This window comes from Oncorhynchus mykiss, chromosome 1 (assembly GCF_013265735.2).
Source record: "Oncorhynchus mykiss isolate Arlee chromosome 1, USDA_OmykA_1.1, whole genome shotgun sequence".
In the NCBI taxonomy this organism is placed as follows: Eukaryota; Metazoa; Chordata; class Actinopteri; order Salmoniformes; family Salmonidae; genus Oncorhynchus; species Oncorhynchus mykiss.
Genome location: NC_048565.1, coordinates 90,216,596 through 90,236,595, shown reverse-complemented (window position 1 = coordinate 90,236,595; position 20,000 = coordinate 90,216,596). Strand labels below are relative to the sequence as shown.

Genomic DNA, 20,000 nt, shown 5'->3' with positions numbered 1-20,000 from the left:
TACAGTGCCTTGCGAAAGTATTCGGTCCCCTTGAACTTTGCGACCTTTTGCCACATTTCAGGCTTCAAACAAAGATATAAAACTGTATTTTTTTGTGAAGAATCAACAACAAGTGGGACACAATCATGAAGTGGAACGACATTTATTGGATATTTCAAACTTTTTTAACAAATCAAAAACTGTTCAAGGGGGCCGAATACTTTCGCAAGGCACTGTATATATATATGTGTGTGTGTATGTGTGTATGTGTGTGTGTGTCTGCAGCGTCTGTCTTTACCTCCTCCTTGGGAGCGCAGCAGTCTGCCAGAGGGATACGTTTATAGAACAGTCCCTGGTGTGTTCTCTGGTACTGCTTGAACACCTCCTGGACCGTCAGACAGCTTTTAAACATCTTCATCTGTTTCTCCTGCTCCAGAGTCACCTCCAGCCACTTCTGGGCTCTCTGAACCTCCTCTCCCAGGGCCGTCTCTAGTTTCTGGGGTCGGAGGAGGAGGGACAGTCAGACTGGGGCTCACTTTACTTCACCGACTTTATTGTCCACGTAAGGTTAGGGTCACTTAGTACCGCTATGTACTGGGGGTTAGGGTTAGTTAGTACCTCTATGTACTGGGGGTTAGGGTCACTTAGTACCGCTATGTACTGGGGGTTAGGGTTAGTTAGTACCTCTATGTACTGGGGGTTAGGGTTAGTTAGTACCTCTGTGTACTGGGGGTTAGGGTTAGTTAGTACCTCTGTGTACTGGGGGTTAGGGTTAGTTAGTACCTCTGTGTACTGGGGGTTAGGGTTAGTTAGTACCTCTATGTACTGGGGGTTAGGGTCACTTAGTACCGCTATGTACTGGGGGTTAGGGTTAGTTAGTACCTCTATGTACTGGGGGTTAGGGTTAGTTAGTACCGCTATGTACTGGGGGTTAGGGTTAGTTAGTACCGCTATGTACTGGGGGTTAGGGTTAGTTAGTACCTCTATGTACTGGGGGTTAGGGTTAGTTAGTACCTCCATGTACTGGGGGTTAGGGTTAGTTAGTACCTCTATGTACTGGGGGTTAGGGTTAGTTAGTACCTCTATGTACTGGGGGTTAGGGTTAGTTAGTACCTCTATGTACTGGGGGTTAGGGTTAGTTAGTACCGCTATGTACTGGGGGTTAGGGTTAGTTAGTACCTCTGTGTACTGGGGGTTAGGGTTAGTTAGTACCTCTGTGTACTGGGGGTTAGGGTTAGTTAGTACCGCTATGTACTGGGGGTTAGGGTTAGTTAGTACCTCTATGTACTGGGGGTTAGGGTTAGTTAGTACCTCTATGTACTGGGGGTTAGGGTTAGTTAGCACATATATGTACTGGGGGTTAGGGTTAGTCAGTACCTCTATGTGTGTTGGTTTAGGGTTAGTTAGTACCTCTGTGTGTGTGGGGGGTTAGGGTTAGGTAGTACATCTATGTGTGTTGGTTTAGGGTTAGTTAGTACCTCTGTGTGTGTGGGGTTAGTCAGTACCTCTGTGTGTGTGGGGTTAGGGTTAGTTAGTACCTCTGTGTGTGCGGTTATGGTTAGGGTTAGGTAGTACCTCTATGTGTGTGGGGTTAGGTAGTACCTCTGTGTGTGGGGTCTGGGTTAGTTAGTACCTCTGTGTGTGTGGGGTCTGGGTTAGTTAGTACCTCTGTGTATGGGGTTATGGTTATGGTTAGGTAGTACCTCTGTGTGTGTGGGGTTATGGTTAGGGTTAGGTAGTACCTCTGTGTGTGTGGGGTTAGGGTCTGGGTTAGGTAGTACCTATGTGTGTGTGTGTGGGGTTAGGGTTAGGTAGTACCTCTGTGTGTGTGGGGTTATGGTTAGGGTTAGGTAGTTCCTCTGTGTGTGGGGTTAGGGTTAGGTAGTACCTCTGTGTGTGTGGGGTTAGGGTTAGGTAGTTCCTCTGTGTGTGGGGGTTAGGTAGTACCTCTGTGTGGGGTCTGGGTTAGTTAGTACCTCTGTGTGTGTGGGGTCTGGGTTAGTTAGTACCTCTGTGTATGGGGTTATGGTTATGGTTAGGTAGTACCTCTGTGTGTGTGTGGGGTTAGGGTCTGGGTTAGGTAGTACCTCTGTGTGTGTGTGGGGGGTTAGGGTTAGGGTTAGGTAGTACCTCTGTGTGTGGGGTTAGGGTCTGGGTTAGGTAGTACCTCTGTGTGTATGTGTGTGGGGTTAGGGTTAGGTAGTACCTCTGTGTGTGGGGTTATGGTTAGGGTTAGGTAGTTCCTCTATGTGTGGTTAGGGTTAGGTAGTTCCTCTGTGTGTGTGGGGTTAGGGTTAGGTAGTTCCTTTGTGTGTGTGGGGTTAGGTAGTACCTCTGTGTGTGTGGGGTTAGGTAGTTCCTCTGTGTGTGTGGGGTTAGGTAGTACCTCTGTGTGTGGGGTTAGTTAGTACCTCTGTGTGTATGTGTGTGGGGTTAGGGTTAGGTAGTACCTCTGTGTGTGCGGTTATGGTTAGGGTTAGGTAGTACCTCTGTGTGTGGGGTTAGGTAGTACCTCTGTGTGTGGGGTTATGGTTAGGGTTAGGTAGTTCCTCTGTGTGTGTGGGGTTAGGTAGTACCTCTGTGTGTGGGGTTAGGTAGTACCTCTGTGTGGGGTTATGGTTAGGGTTAGGTAGTTCCTCTGTGTGTGGGGTTAGGTAGTACCTCTGTGTGTGGGGTTAGGTAGTACCTCTGTGTGTGGGGTTAGGGTTAGGTAGTACCTCTGTGTGCATGAGGTCTGGGGTGAGGACATGGATGTGTTAGTACACCAATAGTATGTGGACACCTGCTATTCAAACATCTCATTCCTAAATCATGGGCATTAATATGGATTTGTTCCCCCCTCTGCTGCTATAACAGCCTCCACTCTTCTGAGAAGGCTTTCCACTAGATGTTGGAACGTTGCTGCTATAACAGCCTCCACTCTTCTGGGAAGGCTTTCCACTAGATGTTGGAACGTTGCTGCTATAACAGCCTCCACTCTTCTGGGAAGGCTTTCCACTAGATGTTGGAACGTTGCTGCTATAACAGCCTCCACTCTTCTGGGAAGGCTTTCCACTAGATGTTGGAACGTTGCTGCTATAACAGCCTCCACTCTTCTGGGAAGGCTTTCCACTAGATGTTGGAACATTGCTGCTATAACAGCTTCCACTCTTCTGGGAAGGCTTTCCACTAGATGTTGGAACATTGCTGCTATAACAGCCTCCACTCTTCTGGGAAGGTTTTCCACTAGATGTTGGAACATTGCTGCTATAACAGCCTCCACTCTTCTGGGAAGGCTTTCCACTAGATGTTGGAACATTGCTGCTATAACAGCCTCCACTCTTCTGGGAAGGCTTTCCACTAGATGTAGGAACATTGCTGCTATAACAGCCTCCACTCTTCTGGGAAGGCTTTCCACTAGATGTTGGAACACTGCTGCTATAACAGCCTCCACTCTTCTGGGAAGGCTTTCCACTAGATGTTGGAACACTGCTGCTATAACAGCCTCCACTCTTCTGGGAAGGCTTTCCACTAGATGTTGGAACACTGCTGCTATAACAGCCTCCACTCTTCTGGGAAGGCTTTCCACTAGATGTTGGAACACTGCTGCTATAACAGCCTCCACTCTTCTGGGAAGACTTTCCACTAGATGTTGGAATGTTGCTGTGAGGACTTGCTTCCATTCAGCCACAAGCACATTAGTGAGGTCGGGGGCAGTGGTGTTGGGCGATTAGGTCTGGCTCACAGTCGGCGTTCCAATTCATCCCAAAGGTGTTCTATGTGGTTGAGGTCAGGGTTCTGCAGGCCAGTCAAGTTCTTCCACACCGATCTTGACAAACTATTTCTGTATGGACCTCGCTTTGTGCACAGGGGTATTGTCATGCTGAAACAGGAAAGGGCCTTCCTCAAACTGTTGCCACAAAGTTGGTAGCATAGAATCGTATAGAATGTCATTGTATGCTGTAGCGTTAAGATTTCTCTTCACTGGAACTAAGGGGCCTAGCCCGAACCCTGAAAAAGAGCCCCAAACCATTATTCCTACTCCACCAAACTTTACAGTTTGAACTATGCATTCAGGCAGGCAGCGTTCTCCTGGCATTCGCCAAACCCAGATTCGTCCGTCGGACTGCCAGATGGTGAAGTGTGATTCGTCACTCCAGAGAACACGTTTCCACTGCTCCAGAGTCCAATGGCAGTGAGCTTTACACCACTCCAGCCAACAGGTGGCATTGCACATGGTGATCATAGGTTTGTGTGCGGCTGCTCATCCATGGAAACCCATTTCATGAAGCTCCTGACGAACAGTTATTGTGGTGATGTTGCTTCCAGAGGCAGTTTGGAACCAGGTAGTGAGTGTTGCAACCGAGGCCAAACAATTCTTTACGCGCTACGCGCTTGAAAGTCACTGGGCTCTTCAGTAAGGCCATACTACTGCCAATGTTTGTCTATGGAGATTGCATGGCCGTGGGCTCGATTTTTTTTACACCTGTCAGCAACAGGTGTGGCTGAAATAGCCTAATCCACTAATGTGAAGGGCTGTCCACATACTGCTGTATACTGTATATAGTGTATAGTACCTCTATCTGCGTGGGGTCTGTGGCGGGGACAGGGATGTGTTGCCCCATGCAGGACGGTTCTCTGGGGGTGAAGATCTGTCCATTCCCCTCCAGAACCAGCTCCTCCTGCAGGTTGACCCACAGGACGTGGCTGTACTTCCTCTTCTCATCCGTCAGGTGGGTCAACACCGCACCCGTCGCCTACAGAACACACAACCCCTTCAGTTCAGCTTCACAGACAAACGTACAGGATCAACTGGGGACGTCCTCAAAAGTCATGTCTGCTAAAGAGAAACGGCTGAAATTGGCATTTTGGACGTTTGACCAGACGTGATAGGCTACGGGCTTGGTGTTGATCATACCTCTGATGTAGGCTGAGACATTCCGTAGACAGGCATCTTGGGGACTCTTCTGAAGTTAGCCACCTTCATCTCCTTCACTGTGCTGAGTATGTCTGGAGACAGGTACTCATGAGCAACCTGCGCGCACACGCACACACACAGTAAGTCAATAAGATAATGAGATAGATTTCCAGTGACTGTATTCATTACACAAGGCAAACAAACGTGGACTGGGTTCCATGTTCTGCAGTGGGTCTGACTGGGTTCCATGTTCTGCAGTGGGTCTGACTGGGTTCCATGTTCTGCAGTGGGTCTGACTGGGTTCCATGTTCTGCAGTGGGTCTGACTGAGTGTGATGTTCTGCAGTGGGTCTGACTGGGTTCCATGTCCTGCAGTGGGTCTGACTGAGTGTGATGTCCTGCAGTGGGTCTGACTGAGTGTGATGTTCTGCAGTGGGTCTGACTGAGTGTGATGTCCTGCAGTGCGTCTGACTGAGTGTGATGTCCTGCAGTGGGTCTGACTGAGTGTGATGTTCTGCAGTGGGTCTGACTGAGTGTGATGTCCTGCAGTGGGTCTGACTGAGTGTGATGTTCTGCAGTGGGTCTGACTGAGTGTGATGTCCTGCAGTGGGTCTGACTGAGTGTGATGTTCTGCAGTGGGTCTGACTGAGTGTGATGTCCTGCAGTGGGTCTGACTGAGTGTGATGTCCTGCAGTGGGTCTGACTGAGTGTGATGTTCTGCAGTGGGTCTGACTGAGTGTGATGTCCTGCAGTGGGTCTGACTGAGTGTGATGTTCTGCAGTGGGTCTGACTGAGTGTGATGTCATTTGGTGGGAGGTTCTCACCAGAACGCGGGCTCCCTTGGTGACGAGATCAGGCGGAGCGGAGAGTTCTGATAGGTCCATACAGGCCAGCAGGCGGTACACCCAGGGGTGAGCACACAGCCACTGGCTGAAGTTGGACGCAAAGCCAAGAGAATACTGCAACAACATAAAACAGGAAATAAAGATTGAGATGTATTTGGTAAAAACAGGAAATAAAGATTGAGATGTATTTGGTAAAAACAGGAAATAAAGATTGAGATGTATTTGGTAAAAACAGGAAATAAAGATTGAGATGTATTTGTTTGCCATGGTAAAAACAGACATAAAGATTAAGATGTATTCGTATTTGAGATGTATTTGGTAAAAACAGGAAATAAAGACTGAGATGTATTTGTTTGCCATGGTAAAAACAGGAAATAAAGTTTGAGATGTATTTGGCAAAAACAGGAAATAAAGATTGAGATGTCTGTTTGCCAAGGTAAAAACAGGAAAAAAAGATTGAGATGTATTTGGTAAAAACAGGACACTTGTCATCTCAAAGCACAGACAATGACAGACAGAAAACCAGCAGAGTCAATGCTACATAACATTGGCCTGTAGGTATGTGTGAAAGATAATACTCGCTTGTCAAAAGTAGTGCACTATAAAGGGAATAGGGAACCATTTGGGACTACGCCATACCTGTTCATGAAGGTACGCGTTGAACACAATCAGGTAGAAATAACGTTCCAGGCTCTGGATGGCTCTGTGGAGAAAGTAGTCTTTGGTTGTGCTTCCCTAGAAGAGACAGACATCAAGGAGTCAGACAGTAGTCTTTGGTTGTGCTTCCCTAGGAGAGACAGACATCAAGGAGTCAGACAGTAGTCTTTGGTTGTGCTTCCCTAGGAGAGACAGACATCAAGGAGTCAGACAGTAGTCTTTGGTCGTGCTTCCCTAGGAGAGACTGACATCAAGGAGTCAGACAGTAGTCTGGTATGCCCCCCTAGAAGAGACAGACATCAAGGAGTCAGACAATAGTCTTATAGCTCCCTAGAAGAGACAGACATCAAGGAGTCAGACAGTAGTCTTATAGCTCCCTAGAAGAGACAGACATCAAGGAGTCAGACAGTAGTCTTATAGCTCCCTAGAAGAGACAGACATCAAGGAGTCAGACAGTAATCTTATAGCTCCCTAGAAGAGACAGACATCAAGGAGTCAGACAGTAGTCTTATAGCTCCCTAGAAGAGACAGACATCAAGGAGTCAGACAGTAGTCTTATAGCTCCCTAGAAGAGACAGACATCAAGGAGTCAGACAGTAGTCTGGTACGGCCCCCTAGAAGAGACAGACATCAAGGAGTCAGACAGTAGTCTTATAGCTCCCTAGAAGAGACAGACATCAAGGAGTCAGACAGTAGTCTTATAGCTCCCTAGAAGAGACAGACATCAAGGAGTCAGACAGTAGTCTTATAGCTCCCTAGAAGAGACAGACATCAAGGAGTCAGACAGTAGTCTGGTACGGCCCCCTAGATGAGACAGATATCAAGGAGTCAGACAGTAGTCTTTGGTCGTGCTTCCCTAGAAGATACAGACATCAAGGAGTCAGACAGTAGTCTTATAGCTCCCTAGAAGAGACACACATCAAGGAGTCAGACAGTAGTCTTATAGCTCCCTAGAAGAGACAGACATCAAGGAGTCAGACAGTAGTCTTATAGCTCCCTAGGAGAGACAAACATCAAGGAGTCAGACAGTAGTCTTATAGCTCCCTAGAAGAGACAGACATCAAGGAGTCAGACAGTAGTCTTATAGCTCCCTAGAAGAGACAGACATCAAGGAGTCAGACAGTAGTCTTATAGCTCCCTAGAAGAGACAGACATCAAGGAGTCAGACAGTAGTCTTATAGCTCCCTAGAAGAGACAGACATCAAGGAGTCAGACAGTAGTCTTATAGCTCCCTAGGAGAGACAGACATCAAGGAGTCAGACAGTAGTCTTATAGCTCTCTAGAAGAGACAGACATCAAGGAGTCAGACAGTAGTCTTATAGCTCCCTAGAAGAGACAGACATCAAGGAGTCAGACAGTAGTCTTATAGCTCCCTAGAAGAGACAGACATCAAGGAGTCAGACAGTAGTCTTATAGCTCCCTAGGAGAGACAGACATCAAGGAGTCAGACAGTAGTCTTTGGTTGTGCTTCCCTAGAAGAGACAGACATCAAGGAGTCAGACAGTAGTCTTATAGCTCCCTAGAAGAGACAGACATCAAGGAGTCAGACAGTAGTCTTATAGCTCCCTAGGAGAGACAGACATCAAGGAGTCAGACAGTAGTCTTATAGCTCCCTAGAAGAGACAGACATCAAGGAGTCAGACAGTAGTCTTATAGCTCCCTAGAAGAGACAGACATCAAGGAGTCAGACAGTAGTCTTATAGCTCCCTAGGAGAGACAGACATCAAGGAGTCAGACAGTAGTCTTATAGCTCCCTAGGAGAGACAGACATCAAGGAGTCAGACAGTAGTCTTATAGCTCCCTAGGAGAGACAGACATCAAGGAGTCAGACAGTAGTCTTATAGCTCCCTAGGAGAGACAGACATCAAGGAGTCAGACAGTAGTCTTATAGCTCCCTAGAAGAGACAGACATCAAGGAGTCAGACAGTAGTCTTATAGCTCCCTAGAAGAGACAGACATCAAGGAGTCAGACAGTAGTCTTATAGCTCCCTAGGAGAGACACACATCAAGGAGTCAGACAGTAGTCTTATAGCTCCCTAGAAGAGACAGACATCAAGGAGTCAGACAGTAGTCTTATAGCTCCCTAGAAGAGACAGACATCAAGGAGTCAGACAGTAGTCTTATAGCTCCCTAGGAGAGACAGACATCAAGGAGTCAGACAGTAGTCTTATAGCTCCCTAGGAGAGACAGACATCAAGGAGTCAGACAGTAGTCTTATAGCTCCCTAGAAGAGACAGACATCAAGGAGTCAGACAGTAGTCTTATAGCTCCCTAGAAGAGACAGACATCAAGGAGTCAGACAGTAGTCTTATAGCTCCCTAGAAGAGACAGACATCAAGGAGTCAGACAGTAGTCTTATAGCTCCCTAGGAGAGACAGACATCAAGGAGTCAGACAGTAGTCTTATAGCTCCCTAGGAGAGACACACATCAAGGAGTCAGACAGTAGTCTTAGAGCTCCCTAGAAGAGACAGACATCAAGGAGTCAGACAGTAGTCTTATAGCTCCCTAGAAGAGACAGACATCAAGGAGTCAGACAGTAGTCTTATAGCTCCCTAGAAGAGACAGACATCAAGGAGTCAGACAGTAGTCTTATAGCTCCCTAGAAGAGACAGACATCAAGGAGTCAGACAGTAGTCTTATAGCTCCCTAGAAGAGACAGACATCAAGGAGTCAGACAGTAGTCTTATAGCTCCCTAGAAGAGACAGACATCAAGGAGTCAGACAGTAGTCTTTGGTCGTGCTTCCCTAGAAGAGACAGACATCAAGGAGTCAGACAGTAGTCTTATAGCTCCCTAGAAGAGACAGACATCAAGGAGTCAGACAGTAGTCTTATAGCTCCCTAGAAGAGACAGACATCAAGGAGTCAGACAGTAGTCTGGTACGCCCCCCTAGAAGAGACAGACATCAAGGAGTCAGACAGTAGTCTTATAGCTCCCTAGAAGAGACAGACATCAAGGAGTCAGACAGTAGTCTTTGGTTGTGCTTCCGTAGGAGAGACAGACATCAAGGAGTCAGACAGTAGTCTTATAGCTCCCTAGAAGAGACAGACATCAAGGAGTCAGACAGTAGTCTTATAGCTCCCTAGGAGAGACAGACATCAAGGAGTCAGACAGTAGTCTTTGGTTGTGCTTCCCTAGGAGAGACAGACATCAAGGAGTCAGACAGTGGTCTTATAGCTCCCTAGAAGAGACACACATCAAGGAGTCAGACAGTAGTCTTATAGCTCCCTAGAAGAGACAGACATCAAGGAGTCAGACAGTAGTCTGGTACGGCCCCCTAGATGAGACAGATATCAAGGAGTCAGACAGTAGTCTTATAGCTCCCTAGAAGAGACACACATCAAGGAGTCAGACAGTAGTCTTATAGCTCCCTAGAAGAGACACACATCAAGGAGTCAGACAGTAGTCTTATAGCTCCCTAGAAGAGACACACATCAAGGAGTCAGACAGTAGTCTTATAGCTCCCTAGGAGAGACAGACATCAAGGAGTCAGACAGTAGTCTTATAGCTCCCTAGAAGAGACAGACATCAAGGAGTCAGACAGTAGTCTTATAGCTCCCTAGAAGAGACAGACATCAAGGAGTCAGACAGTAGTCTTATAGCTCCCTAGAAGAGACAGACATCAAGGAGTCAGACAGTAGTCTTATAGCTCCCTAGGAGAGACAGACATCAAGGAGTCAGACAGTAGTCTTATAGCTCCCTAGGAGAGACACACATCAAGGAGTCAGACAGTAGTCTTATAGCTCCCTAGAAGAGACAGACATCAAGGAGTCAGACAGTAGTCTTATAGCTCCCTAGAAGAGACAGACATCAAGGAGTCAGACAGTAGTCTTATAGCTCCCTAGAAGAGACAGACATCAAGGAGTCAGACAGTAGTCTTATAGCTCCCTAGAAGAGACAGACATCAAGGAGTCAGACAGTAGTCTTATAGCTCCCTAGAAGAGACAGACATCAAGGAGTCAGACAGTAGTCTTATAGCTCCCTAGAAGAGACAGACATCAAGGAGTCAGACAGTAGTCTTTGGTAGTGCTTCCCTAGAAGAGACAGACATCAAGGAGTCAGACAGTAGTCTTATAGCTCCCTAGAAGAGACAGACATCAAGGAGTCAGACAGTAGTCTTATAGCTCCCTAGAAGAGACAGACATCAAGGAGTCAGACAGTAGTCTTATAGCTCCCTAGAAGAGACAGACATCAAGGAGTCAGACAGTAGTCTTTGGTTGTGCTTCCGTAGGAGAGACAGACATCAAGGAGTCAGACAGTAGTCTTATAGCTCCCTAGAAGAGACAGACATCAAGGAGTCAGACAGTAGTCTTATAGCTCCCTAGGAGAGACAGACATCAAGGAGTCAGACAGTAGTCTTTGGTTGTGCTTCCCTAGGAGAGACAGACATCAAGGAGTCAGACAGTAGTCTTATAGCTCCCTAGAAGAGACACACATCAAGGAGTCAGACAGTAGTCTTATAGCTCCCTAGAAGAGACAGACATCAAGGAGTCAGACAGTAGTCTGGTACGGCCCCCTAGATGAGACAGATATCAAGGAGTCAGACAGTAGTCTTATAGCTCCCTAGAAGAGACACACATCAAGGAGTCAGACAGTAGTCTTATAGCTCCCTAGAAGAGACACACATCAAGGAGTCAGACAGTAGTCTTATAGCTCCCTAGAAGAGACACACATCAAGGAGTCAGACAGTAGTCTTATAGCTCCCTAGGAGAGACAGACATCAAGGAGTCAGACAGTAGTCTTATAGCTCCCTAGAAGAGACAGACATCAAGGAGTCAGACAGTAGTCTTATAGCTCCCTAGAAGAGACAGACATCAAGGAGTCAGACAGTAGTCTTATAGCTCCCTAGAAGAGACAGACATCAAGGAGTCAGACAGTAGTCTTATAGCTCCCTAGGAGAGACAGACATCAAGGAGTCAGACAGTAGTCTTATAGCTCCCTAGGAGAGACACACATCAAGGAGTCAGACAGTAGTCTTATAGCTCCCTAGAAGAGACAGACATCAAGGAGTCAGACAGTAGTCTTATAGCTCCCTAGAAGAGACAGACATCAAGGAGTCAGACAGTAGTCTTATAGCTCCCTAGAAGAGACAGACATCAAGGAGTCAGACAGTAGTCTTATAGCTCCCTAGAAGAGACAGACATCAAGGAGTCAGACAGTAGTCTTATAGCTCCCTAGAAGAGACAGACATCAAGGAGTCAGACAGTAGTCTTATAGCTCCCTAGAAGAGACAGACATCAAGGAGTCAGACAGTAGTCTTTGGTCGTGCTTCCCTAGAAGAGACAGACATCAAGGAGTCAGACAGTAGTCTTATAGCTCCCTAGAAGAGACAGACATCAAGGAGTCAGACAGTAGTCTTATAGCTCCCTAGAAGAGACAGACATCAAGGAGTCAGACAGTAGTCTGGTACGCCCCCCTAGAAGAGACAGACATCAAGGAGTCAGACAGTAGTCTTATAGCTCCCTAGAAGAGACAGACATCAAGGAGTCAGACAGTAGTCTTTGGTTGTGCTTCCGTAGGAGAGACAGACATCAAGGAGTCAGACAGTAGTCTTATAGCTCCCTAGAAGAGACAGACATCAAGGAGTCAGACAGTAGTCTTATAGCTCCCTAGGAGAGACAGACATCAAGGAGTCAGACAGTAGTCTTTGGTTGTGCTTCCCTAGGAGAGACAGACATCAAGGAGTCAGACAGTAGTCTTATAGCTCCCTAGAAGAGACACACATCAAGGAGTCAGACAGTAGTCTTATAGCTCCCTAGGAGAGACAGACATCAAGGAGTCAGACAGTAGTCTTATAGCTCCCTAGGAGAGACAGACATCAAGGAGTCAGACAGTAGTCTTATAGCTCCCTAGGAGAGACAGACATCAAGGAGTCAGACAGTAGTCTTATAGCTCCCTAGGAGAGACAGACATCAAGGAGTCAGACAGTAGTCTTATAGCTCCCTAGAAGAGACAGACATCAAGGAGTCAGACAGTAGTCTTATAGCTCCCTAGAAGAGACAGACATCAAGGAGTCAGACAGTAGTCTTATAGCTCCCTAGGAGAGACACACATCAAGGAGTCAGACAGTAGTCTTATAGCTCCCTAGAAGAGACAGACATCAAGGAGTCAGACAGTAGTCTTATAGCTCCCTAGAAGAGACAGACATCAAGGAGTCAGACAGTAGTCTTATAGCTCCCTAGGAGAGACAGACATCAAGGAGTCAGACAGTAGTCTTATAGCTCCCTAGGAGAGACAGACATCAAGGAGTCAGACAGTAGTCTTATAGCTCCCTAGAAGAGACAGACATCAAGGAGTCAGACAGTAGTCTTATAGCTCCCTAGAAGAGACAGACATCAAGGAGTCAGACAGTAGTCTTATAGCTCCCTAGAAGAGACAGACATCAAGGAGTCAGACAGTAGTCTTATAGCTCCCTAGGAGAGACAGACATCAAGGAGTCAGACAGTAGTCTTATAGCTCCCTAGGAGAGACACACATCAAGGAGTCAGACAGTAGTCTTATAGCTCCCTAGAAGAGACAGACATCTAGGAGTCAGACAGTAGTCTTATAGCTCCCTAGAAGAGACAGACATCAAGGAGTCAGACAGTAGTCTTATAGCTCCCTAGAAGAGACAGACATCAAGGAGTCAGACAGTAGTCTTATAGCTCCCTAGAAGAGACAGACATCAAGGAGTCAGACAGTAGTCTTATAGCTCCCTAGAAGAGACAGACATCAAGGAGTCAGACAGTAGTCTTATAGCTCCCTAGAAGAGACAGACATCAAGGAGTCAGACAGTAGTCTTTGGTCGTGCTTCCCTAGAAGAGACAGACATCAAGGAGTCAGACAGTAGTCTTATAGCTCCCTAGAAGAGACAGACATCAAGGAGTCAGACAGTAGTCTTATAGCTCCCTAGAAGAGACAGACATCAAGGAGTCAGACAGTAGTCTGGTACGCCCCCCTAGAAGAGACAGACATCAAGGAGTCAGACAGTAGTCTTATAGCTCCCTAGAAGAGACAGACATCAAGGAGTCAGACAGTAGTCTTTGGTTGTGCTTCCGTAGGAGAGACAGACATCAAGGAGTCAGACAGTAGTCTTATAGCTTCCTAGGAGAGACAGACATCAAGGAGTCAGACAGTAGTCTTTGGTTGTGCTTCCCTAGGAGAGACAGACATCAAGGAGTCAGACAGTAGTCTTATAGCTCCCTAGAAGAGACACACATCAAGGAGTCAGACAGTAGTCTTATAGCTCCCTAGAAGAGACAGACATCAAGGAGTCAGACAGTAGTCTTATAGCTCCCTAGGAGAGACAGACATCAAGGAGTCAGACAGTAGTCTTATAGCTCCCTAGGAGAGACAGACATCAAGGAGTCAGACAGTAGTCTTATAGCTCCCTAGAAGAGACAGACATCAAGGAGTCAGACAGTAGTCTTATAGCTCCCTAGAAGAGACAGACATCAAGGAGTCAGACAGTAGTCTTATAGCTCCCTAGAAGAGACAGACATCAAGGAGTCAGACAGTAGTCTTATAGCTCCCTAGGAGAGACAGACATCAAGGAGTCAGACAGTAGTCTTATAGCTCCCTAGGAGAGACACACATCAAGGAGTCAGACAGTAGTCTTATAGCTCCCTAGAAGAGACAGACATCAAGGAGTCAGACAGTAGTCTTATAGCTCCCTAGAAGAGACAGACATCAAGGAGTCAGACAGTAGTCTTATAGCTCCCTAGAAGAGACAGACATCAAGGAGTCAGACAGTAGTCTTATAGCTCCCTAGAAGAGACAGACATCAAGGAGTCAGACAGTAGTCTTATAGCTCCCTAGAAGAGACAGACATCAAGGAGTCAGACAGTAGTCTTATAGCTCCCTAGAAGAGACAGACATCAAGGAGTCAGACAGTAGTCTTTGGTCGTGCTTCCCTAGAAGAGACAGACATCAAGGAGTCAGACAGTAGTCTTATAGCTCCCTAGAAGAGACAGACATCAAGGAGTCAGACAGTAGTCTTATAGCTCCCTAGAAGAGACAGACATCAAGGAGTCAGACAGTAGTCTGGTACGCCCCCCTAGAAGAGACAGACATCAAGGAGTCAGACAGTAGTCTTATAGCTCCCTAGAAGAGACAGACATCAAGGAGTCAGACAGTAGTCTTTGGTTGTGCTTCCGTAGGAGAGACAGACATCAAGGAGTCAGACAGTAGTCTTATAGCTCCCTAGAAGAGACAGACATCAAGGAGTCAGACAGTAGTCTTATAGCTCCCTAGGAGAGACAGACATCAAGGAGTCAGACAGTAGTCTTTGGTTGTGCTTCCCTAGGAGAGACAGACATCAAGGAGTCAGACAGTAGTCTTATAGCTCCCTAGAAGAGACACACATCAAGGAGTCAGACAGTAGTCTTATAGCTCCCTAGAAGAGACACACATCAAGGAGTCAGACAGTAGTCTTATAGCTCCCTAGAAGAGACACACATCAAGGAGTCAGACAGTAGTCTTATAGCTCCCTAGGAGAGACAGACATCAAGGAGTCAGACAGTAGTCTTATAGCTCCCTAGAAGAGACAGACATCAAGGAGTCAGACAGTAGTCTTATAGCTCCCTAGAAGAGACAGACATCAAGGAGTCAGACAGTAGTCTTATAGCTCCCTAGAAGAGACAGACATCAAGGAGTCAGACAGTAGTCTTATAGCTCCCTAGGAGAGACAGACATCAAGGAGTCAGACAGTAGTCTTATAGCTCCCTAGGAGAGACACACATCAAGGAGTCAGACAGTAGTCTTATAGCTCCCTAGAAGAGACAGACATCAAGGAGTCAGACAGTAGTCTTATAGCTCCCTAGAAGAGACAGACATCAAGGAGTCAGACAGTAGTCTTATAGCTCCCTAGAAGAGACAGACATCAAGGAGTCAGACAGTAGTCTTATAGCTCCCTAGAAGAGACAGACATCAAGGAGTCAGACAGTAGTCTTATAGCTCCCTAGAAGAGACAGACATCAAGGAGTCAGACAGTAGTCTTATAGCTCCCTAGAAGAGACACACATCAAGGAGTCAGACAGTAGTCTTATAGCTCCCTAGAAGAGACAGACATCAAGGAGTCAGACAGTAGTCTTATAGCTCCCTAGGAGAGACAGACATCAAGGAGTCAGACAGTAGTCTTATAGCTCCCTAGAAGAGACACACATCAAGGAGTCAGACAGTAGTCTTATAGCTCCCTAGAAGAGACAGACATCAAGGAGTCAGACAGTAGTCTTATAGCTCCCTAGAATCATAACATACTAGCTAAGCACAGCAGCATCATATTACTGTATCAGAATCATCAGAGTACTGATAAAGTTTTGATCAATCTGAAACATAAACCCACCTGAATGTGATAATCATCTCCGATCGCTTCCAGCTTCTTCTTATTTTCATACATCGCTTCTTTCATGTTGTGCATTTCTGAACACAGAGCGATCGCTTGGTCAACCTGAAGAACCAAAAGGGACAGTCAATGATTTAGACGCTGGGGAAACTATCACAATGTATCTAACGCGTTAACACATGTCAGCGTCACTCACCTCTTCCATGACCTGTTGGCCTTCAGGAAGTCTGTTGATGAGGGTCTGAATGACTTGGAACAGGGGCTTGGCTTCTGCCTCTTCCGCTCTGAAAAGAAATAACAAACCGGACAGGCGGCCATCTTTAAAACGCTTCATTACAGTTCAACTACATCACCACTGGTTTATTTTGACACTGATCAACCCATCATTTGTTACCTTTATTTAACCAGGCAAGTCAGTTAAGAACAAATTCTTGTTTTCAATGACGGCCTAGGAACAGTGGGTTAACTGCTTTGTTCAGGGGCAGAACGACAAGTTTGTACCTTGTCATCTCGGGGGTTTGAACTTGCAACCTTCCGGTTACTAGTCCAACGCTCTAACCATTGGGCTACCCTGCCGCTACCCTGCCGCCCCCAATATAGGCCTACCCAGTGGGCCAATCTGGTTATACTGATGTAATAATGATGTTAACTCAAGCAGAAAAACAGTTTGCAAACAGAAAACATCATTAACCCATCACAAGGCAAATGTTGCCCTCTGGGTATAATCTGGATCAATGTCATAGTGATTGTTCTTAATAGTCTGGTAAAATAAAGGTAAACAATGTCTTATAGGCATTGCCTGGCAATACACTACATACACAAAAAGTATGTAGGGACACCCCTTCAAATGAGTGTATTCGGCTAGTTCAGCCACACCCATTGCTGACAGGTGTACAGTCGTGGACAAATGTTTTAAGAATGACACAAATGTTAATTTTCACAAAGTCTGCTGCCTCAGTTTGTATGATGGCAATTTGCATATACTCCAGAATGTTATGAAGAGTGATCAGATGAATTGGAAAGTCCCTCTTTGCCATGCAAATGAACTGAATCCCCCAAAAAACATTTCCATTGCATTTCTGCCCTGCCACAAAAGGACCAGCTGACATCATGTCAGTGATTCTCTCGTTAACACAGGTGTGAGTGTTGACGAGGACAAGGCTGGAGATCACTCTGTCATGCTGATTGAGTTTGAATAACAGACTGGCAGCTTCAAAAGGAAGGTGGTGCTTGGAATCATTGTTCTTCATCTGTCAACCATGGTTACCTGCAAGGAAACACGTGCCGTCATCATTGCTTTGCACAAAAAGGGCTTCACAGGTTGACAGGTTCACAGGATAATGCTGCCAGTAAGATTGCACCTAAATCAACCATTTATTGGATCATCAAGAACTTCAAGGAGAGTGGTTCAATTGTTGTGAAGAAGGCTTCAGGGTGCCCAAGAAAGTCTAGCCAGCGCCAGGACCATCTCCTAAAGTTGATTCAGCTGTGGGATCGGGGCACCACCAGTACAGAGCTTGCTCAGGAATGGCAGCAGGCAGGTGTGAGTGCATCTGCGTGCACAGTGAGGCAAAGACTTTTGGAGGATGGCCTGGTGTCAAGAAGGGCAGCAAAGAAGCCACTTCTCTCCAGGAAAAACATCAGGGACAGACTGATATTCTGCAAAAGGTACAGGGATTGGACTGCTGAGGACTGGGGTAAAGTCATTTTCTCTGATGAATCCGCTTTCCGATTGTTTGGGGCATCTGGAAAACAGCTTGTCCGGAGAAGACAAGGTGAGCGCTACCATCAGTCCTGTGTCATGCCAACAGTAAAGAAACCTGAGACCATTCATGTGTGGGGTTGCTTCTCAGCCAAGGGAGTGGGCTCACTCACAATTTTGCCTAAGAACACAGCCATGAATAAAGAATGGTACCAGCACATCTTCAGAGAGCAACTTCTCCCAACCATCCAGGAACAGTTTGGTGACGAACAATGCCTTTTCCAGCATGATGGAGCACCTTGCCATAAGGCAAAAGTGATAACTAAGTGGCTCGGGGAACAAAACATCAATATTTTGGGTCCATGGCCAGGAAACTCCCCAGACCTTGATCCCATTGGGAACTTGTGGTCAATCCTCAAGAGGCAGGTGGATGTGGCCCAGAAGTTAATTGACAGCATGCCAGGGCGGATTGCAGAGGTCTTGAAAAATAAGGGTCAACACTGCAGTATTGACTCTTTGACTCTTTGCATCAACTTCATGTAATTGTCAATAAAAGCCTTTGACACTTATGAAATGCTTGTAATTATACTTCAGTATTCCATAGTAACATCTGACAAAAATATCTAGACACTGAAGCAGCAAACTTTGTGGAAATTAATATTTGTGTCATTCTCAAAACTTTTGGCCAAGACTGTAAAAAATTGAGCACTCAGCCATGCAATCTCAATACACAAACACTGGCACTAGAATGGCCCGTACTGAAGAGCTCAGTGACTTTCAATGTTGCCCTGTCGTAAGATGCCACCTTTCCAACAAGTCAGTTTGTCAAATTTCTTCCCTGCTAGAGTTGCCCCGGTCAACAGTAAGTGCTGTTATTGTGAAGTGGAAACGTCTAGGAGCAACAACGGCTCAGCCTCAAGGTGGTAGGCCACACAAGCTCAGAGAACAGGATCAGCTGGAGTGGTGTAAAGCTCGTCGCCATTGCACTTTGGAGCCGCGTTCTCTGGAGTGATGAATCACGCTTCATCAGCTGGCAGTCCAACGGAGAAATCTGTTTGGCGGATGCCAGGAGAACACTACCTGCCCGAATGCATAGTGCCAACTGTAAAGTTTGGAGGAGGAATAATGGTCTAGGGCTGTTTTTCATGGTTCGGGCTAAGCACCTTCATTCCAGTGAAGGGAAATCTTAATGCTACAGCGTGCAATGACATTCTAGACGATTCTGTGCACAAAGCGAGGTCCATGTAGAAATTGTTTGTTGAGATCCGTGTGGAAGAACTTGACTGGCCTGCACAGAGCCCTGACCTTAACCCCATCGAACACCTTTGGGATGAATTGGAACGACGACTGCGAGCCAGACCTAGTCACCCAACATCAGTGTCAGACCTCACTAATGTGCTTGTGGCTGAATGGAAGCAAGTCCCCGCAGCAACATTCCAACATCTAGTGGAAAGCCATCCCAGAAGAGTGGAGGCTGTCATAGCAGCAAAGGGGGGACCAACTCCATATTAATGCCTATGATTTTAGAATGAGATGTTTGACGAGCAGGTGTCTAGCAGGTGTTCACATATTGTTGTCCATGTAGTGTATCTCTAGGAAAGGGTACAGTTTCCTGTCTTACTGTGGTGATTCCTGGGTTGTCTTCAGGTGGTTGAGGACCAGGGTCCCCAGGATCATGGCTAGATTGGTCCGCCCTACCCCCACCTGACAGCTGAACAACAGGGCAGGCAGAGGCCTGGAAACGTCCCTTCTCAGAGACAGGTTGGGGCTCTCCTGAAAACACGCAACACAAATACAAGGGATTGGAAAACACCACATACAAATGAAAAAGTTGCACTTTAAATCTCTCCTAACTTTATTTGACCAACTCATCTGGAGTTTCTAGCTGTCCTGGAAACCAACACACACATTTGAAAAGGAATTGGGAGTGTCTGTCTGTTGCTGGTCTCTAGTCTACACCATGACCATGTGACCAAACTATTGGAGGATTCCCATTTGTCAAGAAAGAAAAAGACCGGCCTTTTAACCAGCTGTTATTATCACCAAAACTATTAATAAAACCACTGTTTGTTTAGCAGTCTAGTGCAGCTGCTACCAGAAATGGGACGTACATTTTGGCGCCATGTGATTAAGACAGTTTTTTAACTGAAGCACCCCAAGCCTGAGCCAGTCTGTGTTACCATGCCAACTCCTTGTCATTCATTGCCATGCCATGGTTTGATGATGAAAGCAATCAAGTTGACAAGAGCACAAGCAGATCTGGACCCCCCCCCCCCCCCCCCTTCAACCACTGAAACAGGAAGTGTGAAGAAATGTATCAGGAAGCTATCACAGACCTAGCAAACACTGTAGAGCTGCAGTCAGACAGACAGACAGACAGACAGACAGACAGACAGACAGACAGACAGACAGACAGACAGAGACAGACAGACACTCGACAGACAGACAGACAGAGATGAAACAGAGCAGAGCAGCAGCAGGAATAACACTCCCAAATACGTTTGACCACTGGAAACAACCACTTTCCAACCACAGAGAACTGGACAGTCTGCCTGTCACTAGAGAAACAGTCACTCCAAAAAAGACTAAACACAAGAAA

General features: G+C 46.4%; 1 protein-coding gene across 4 annotated transcripts in view; it reads right to left on the bottom strand.

Moving 5' to 3' along the window:
* LOC110518596 (paladin) overlaps positions 1-20,000 on the bottom strand; it is a 160,550-nt gene that overhangs the window by 81,214 nt on the left and 59,336 nt on the right. For all 4 annotated transcript variants that reach the window (XR_005053304.1, XR_005053303.1, XM_036988516.1 and 1 more), the window contains exons 8-15: positions 19,023-19,174; positions 15,896-15,983; positions 15,700-15,804; positions 6,360-6,455; positions 5,700-5,834; positions 4,877-4,993; positions 4,536-4,715; positions 278-475 (exon numbers count right to left, since the gene is read on the bottom strand). Coding sequence is in view for 2 of the 4 variants with exons in the window: in XM_036988516.1 (XP_036844411.1) it covers positions 278-475; positions 4,536-4,715; positions 4,877-4,993; positions 5,700-5,834; positions 6,360-6,455; positions 15,700-15,804; positions 15,896-15,983; positions 19,023-19,174 (1,071 nt within the window). In the remaining 2 variants the exon portion in view is untranslated. The remainder of the gene's footprint in view (positions 1-277; positions 476-4,535; positions 4,716-4,876; positions 4,994-5,699; positions 5,835-6,359; positions 6,456-15,699; positions 15,805-15,895; positions 15,984-19,022; positions 19,175-20,000) is intronic.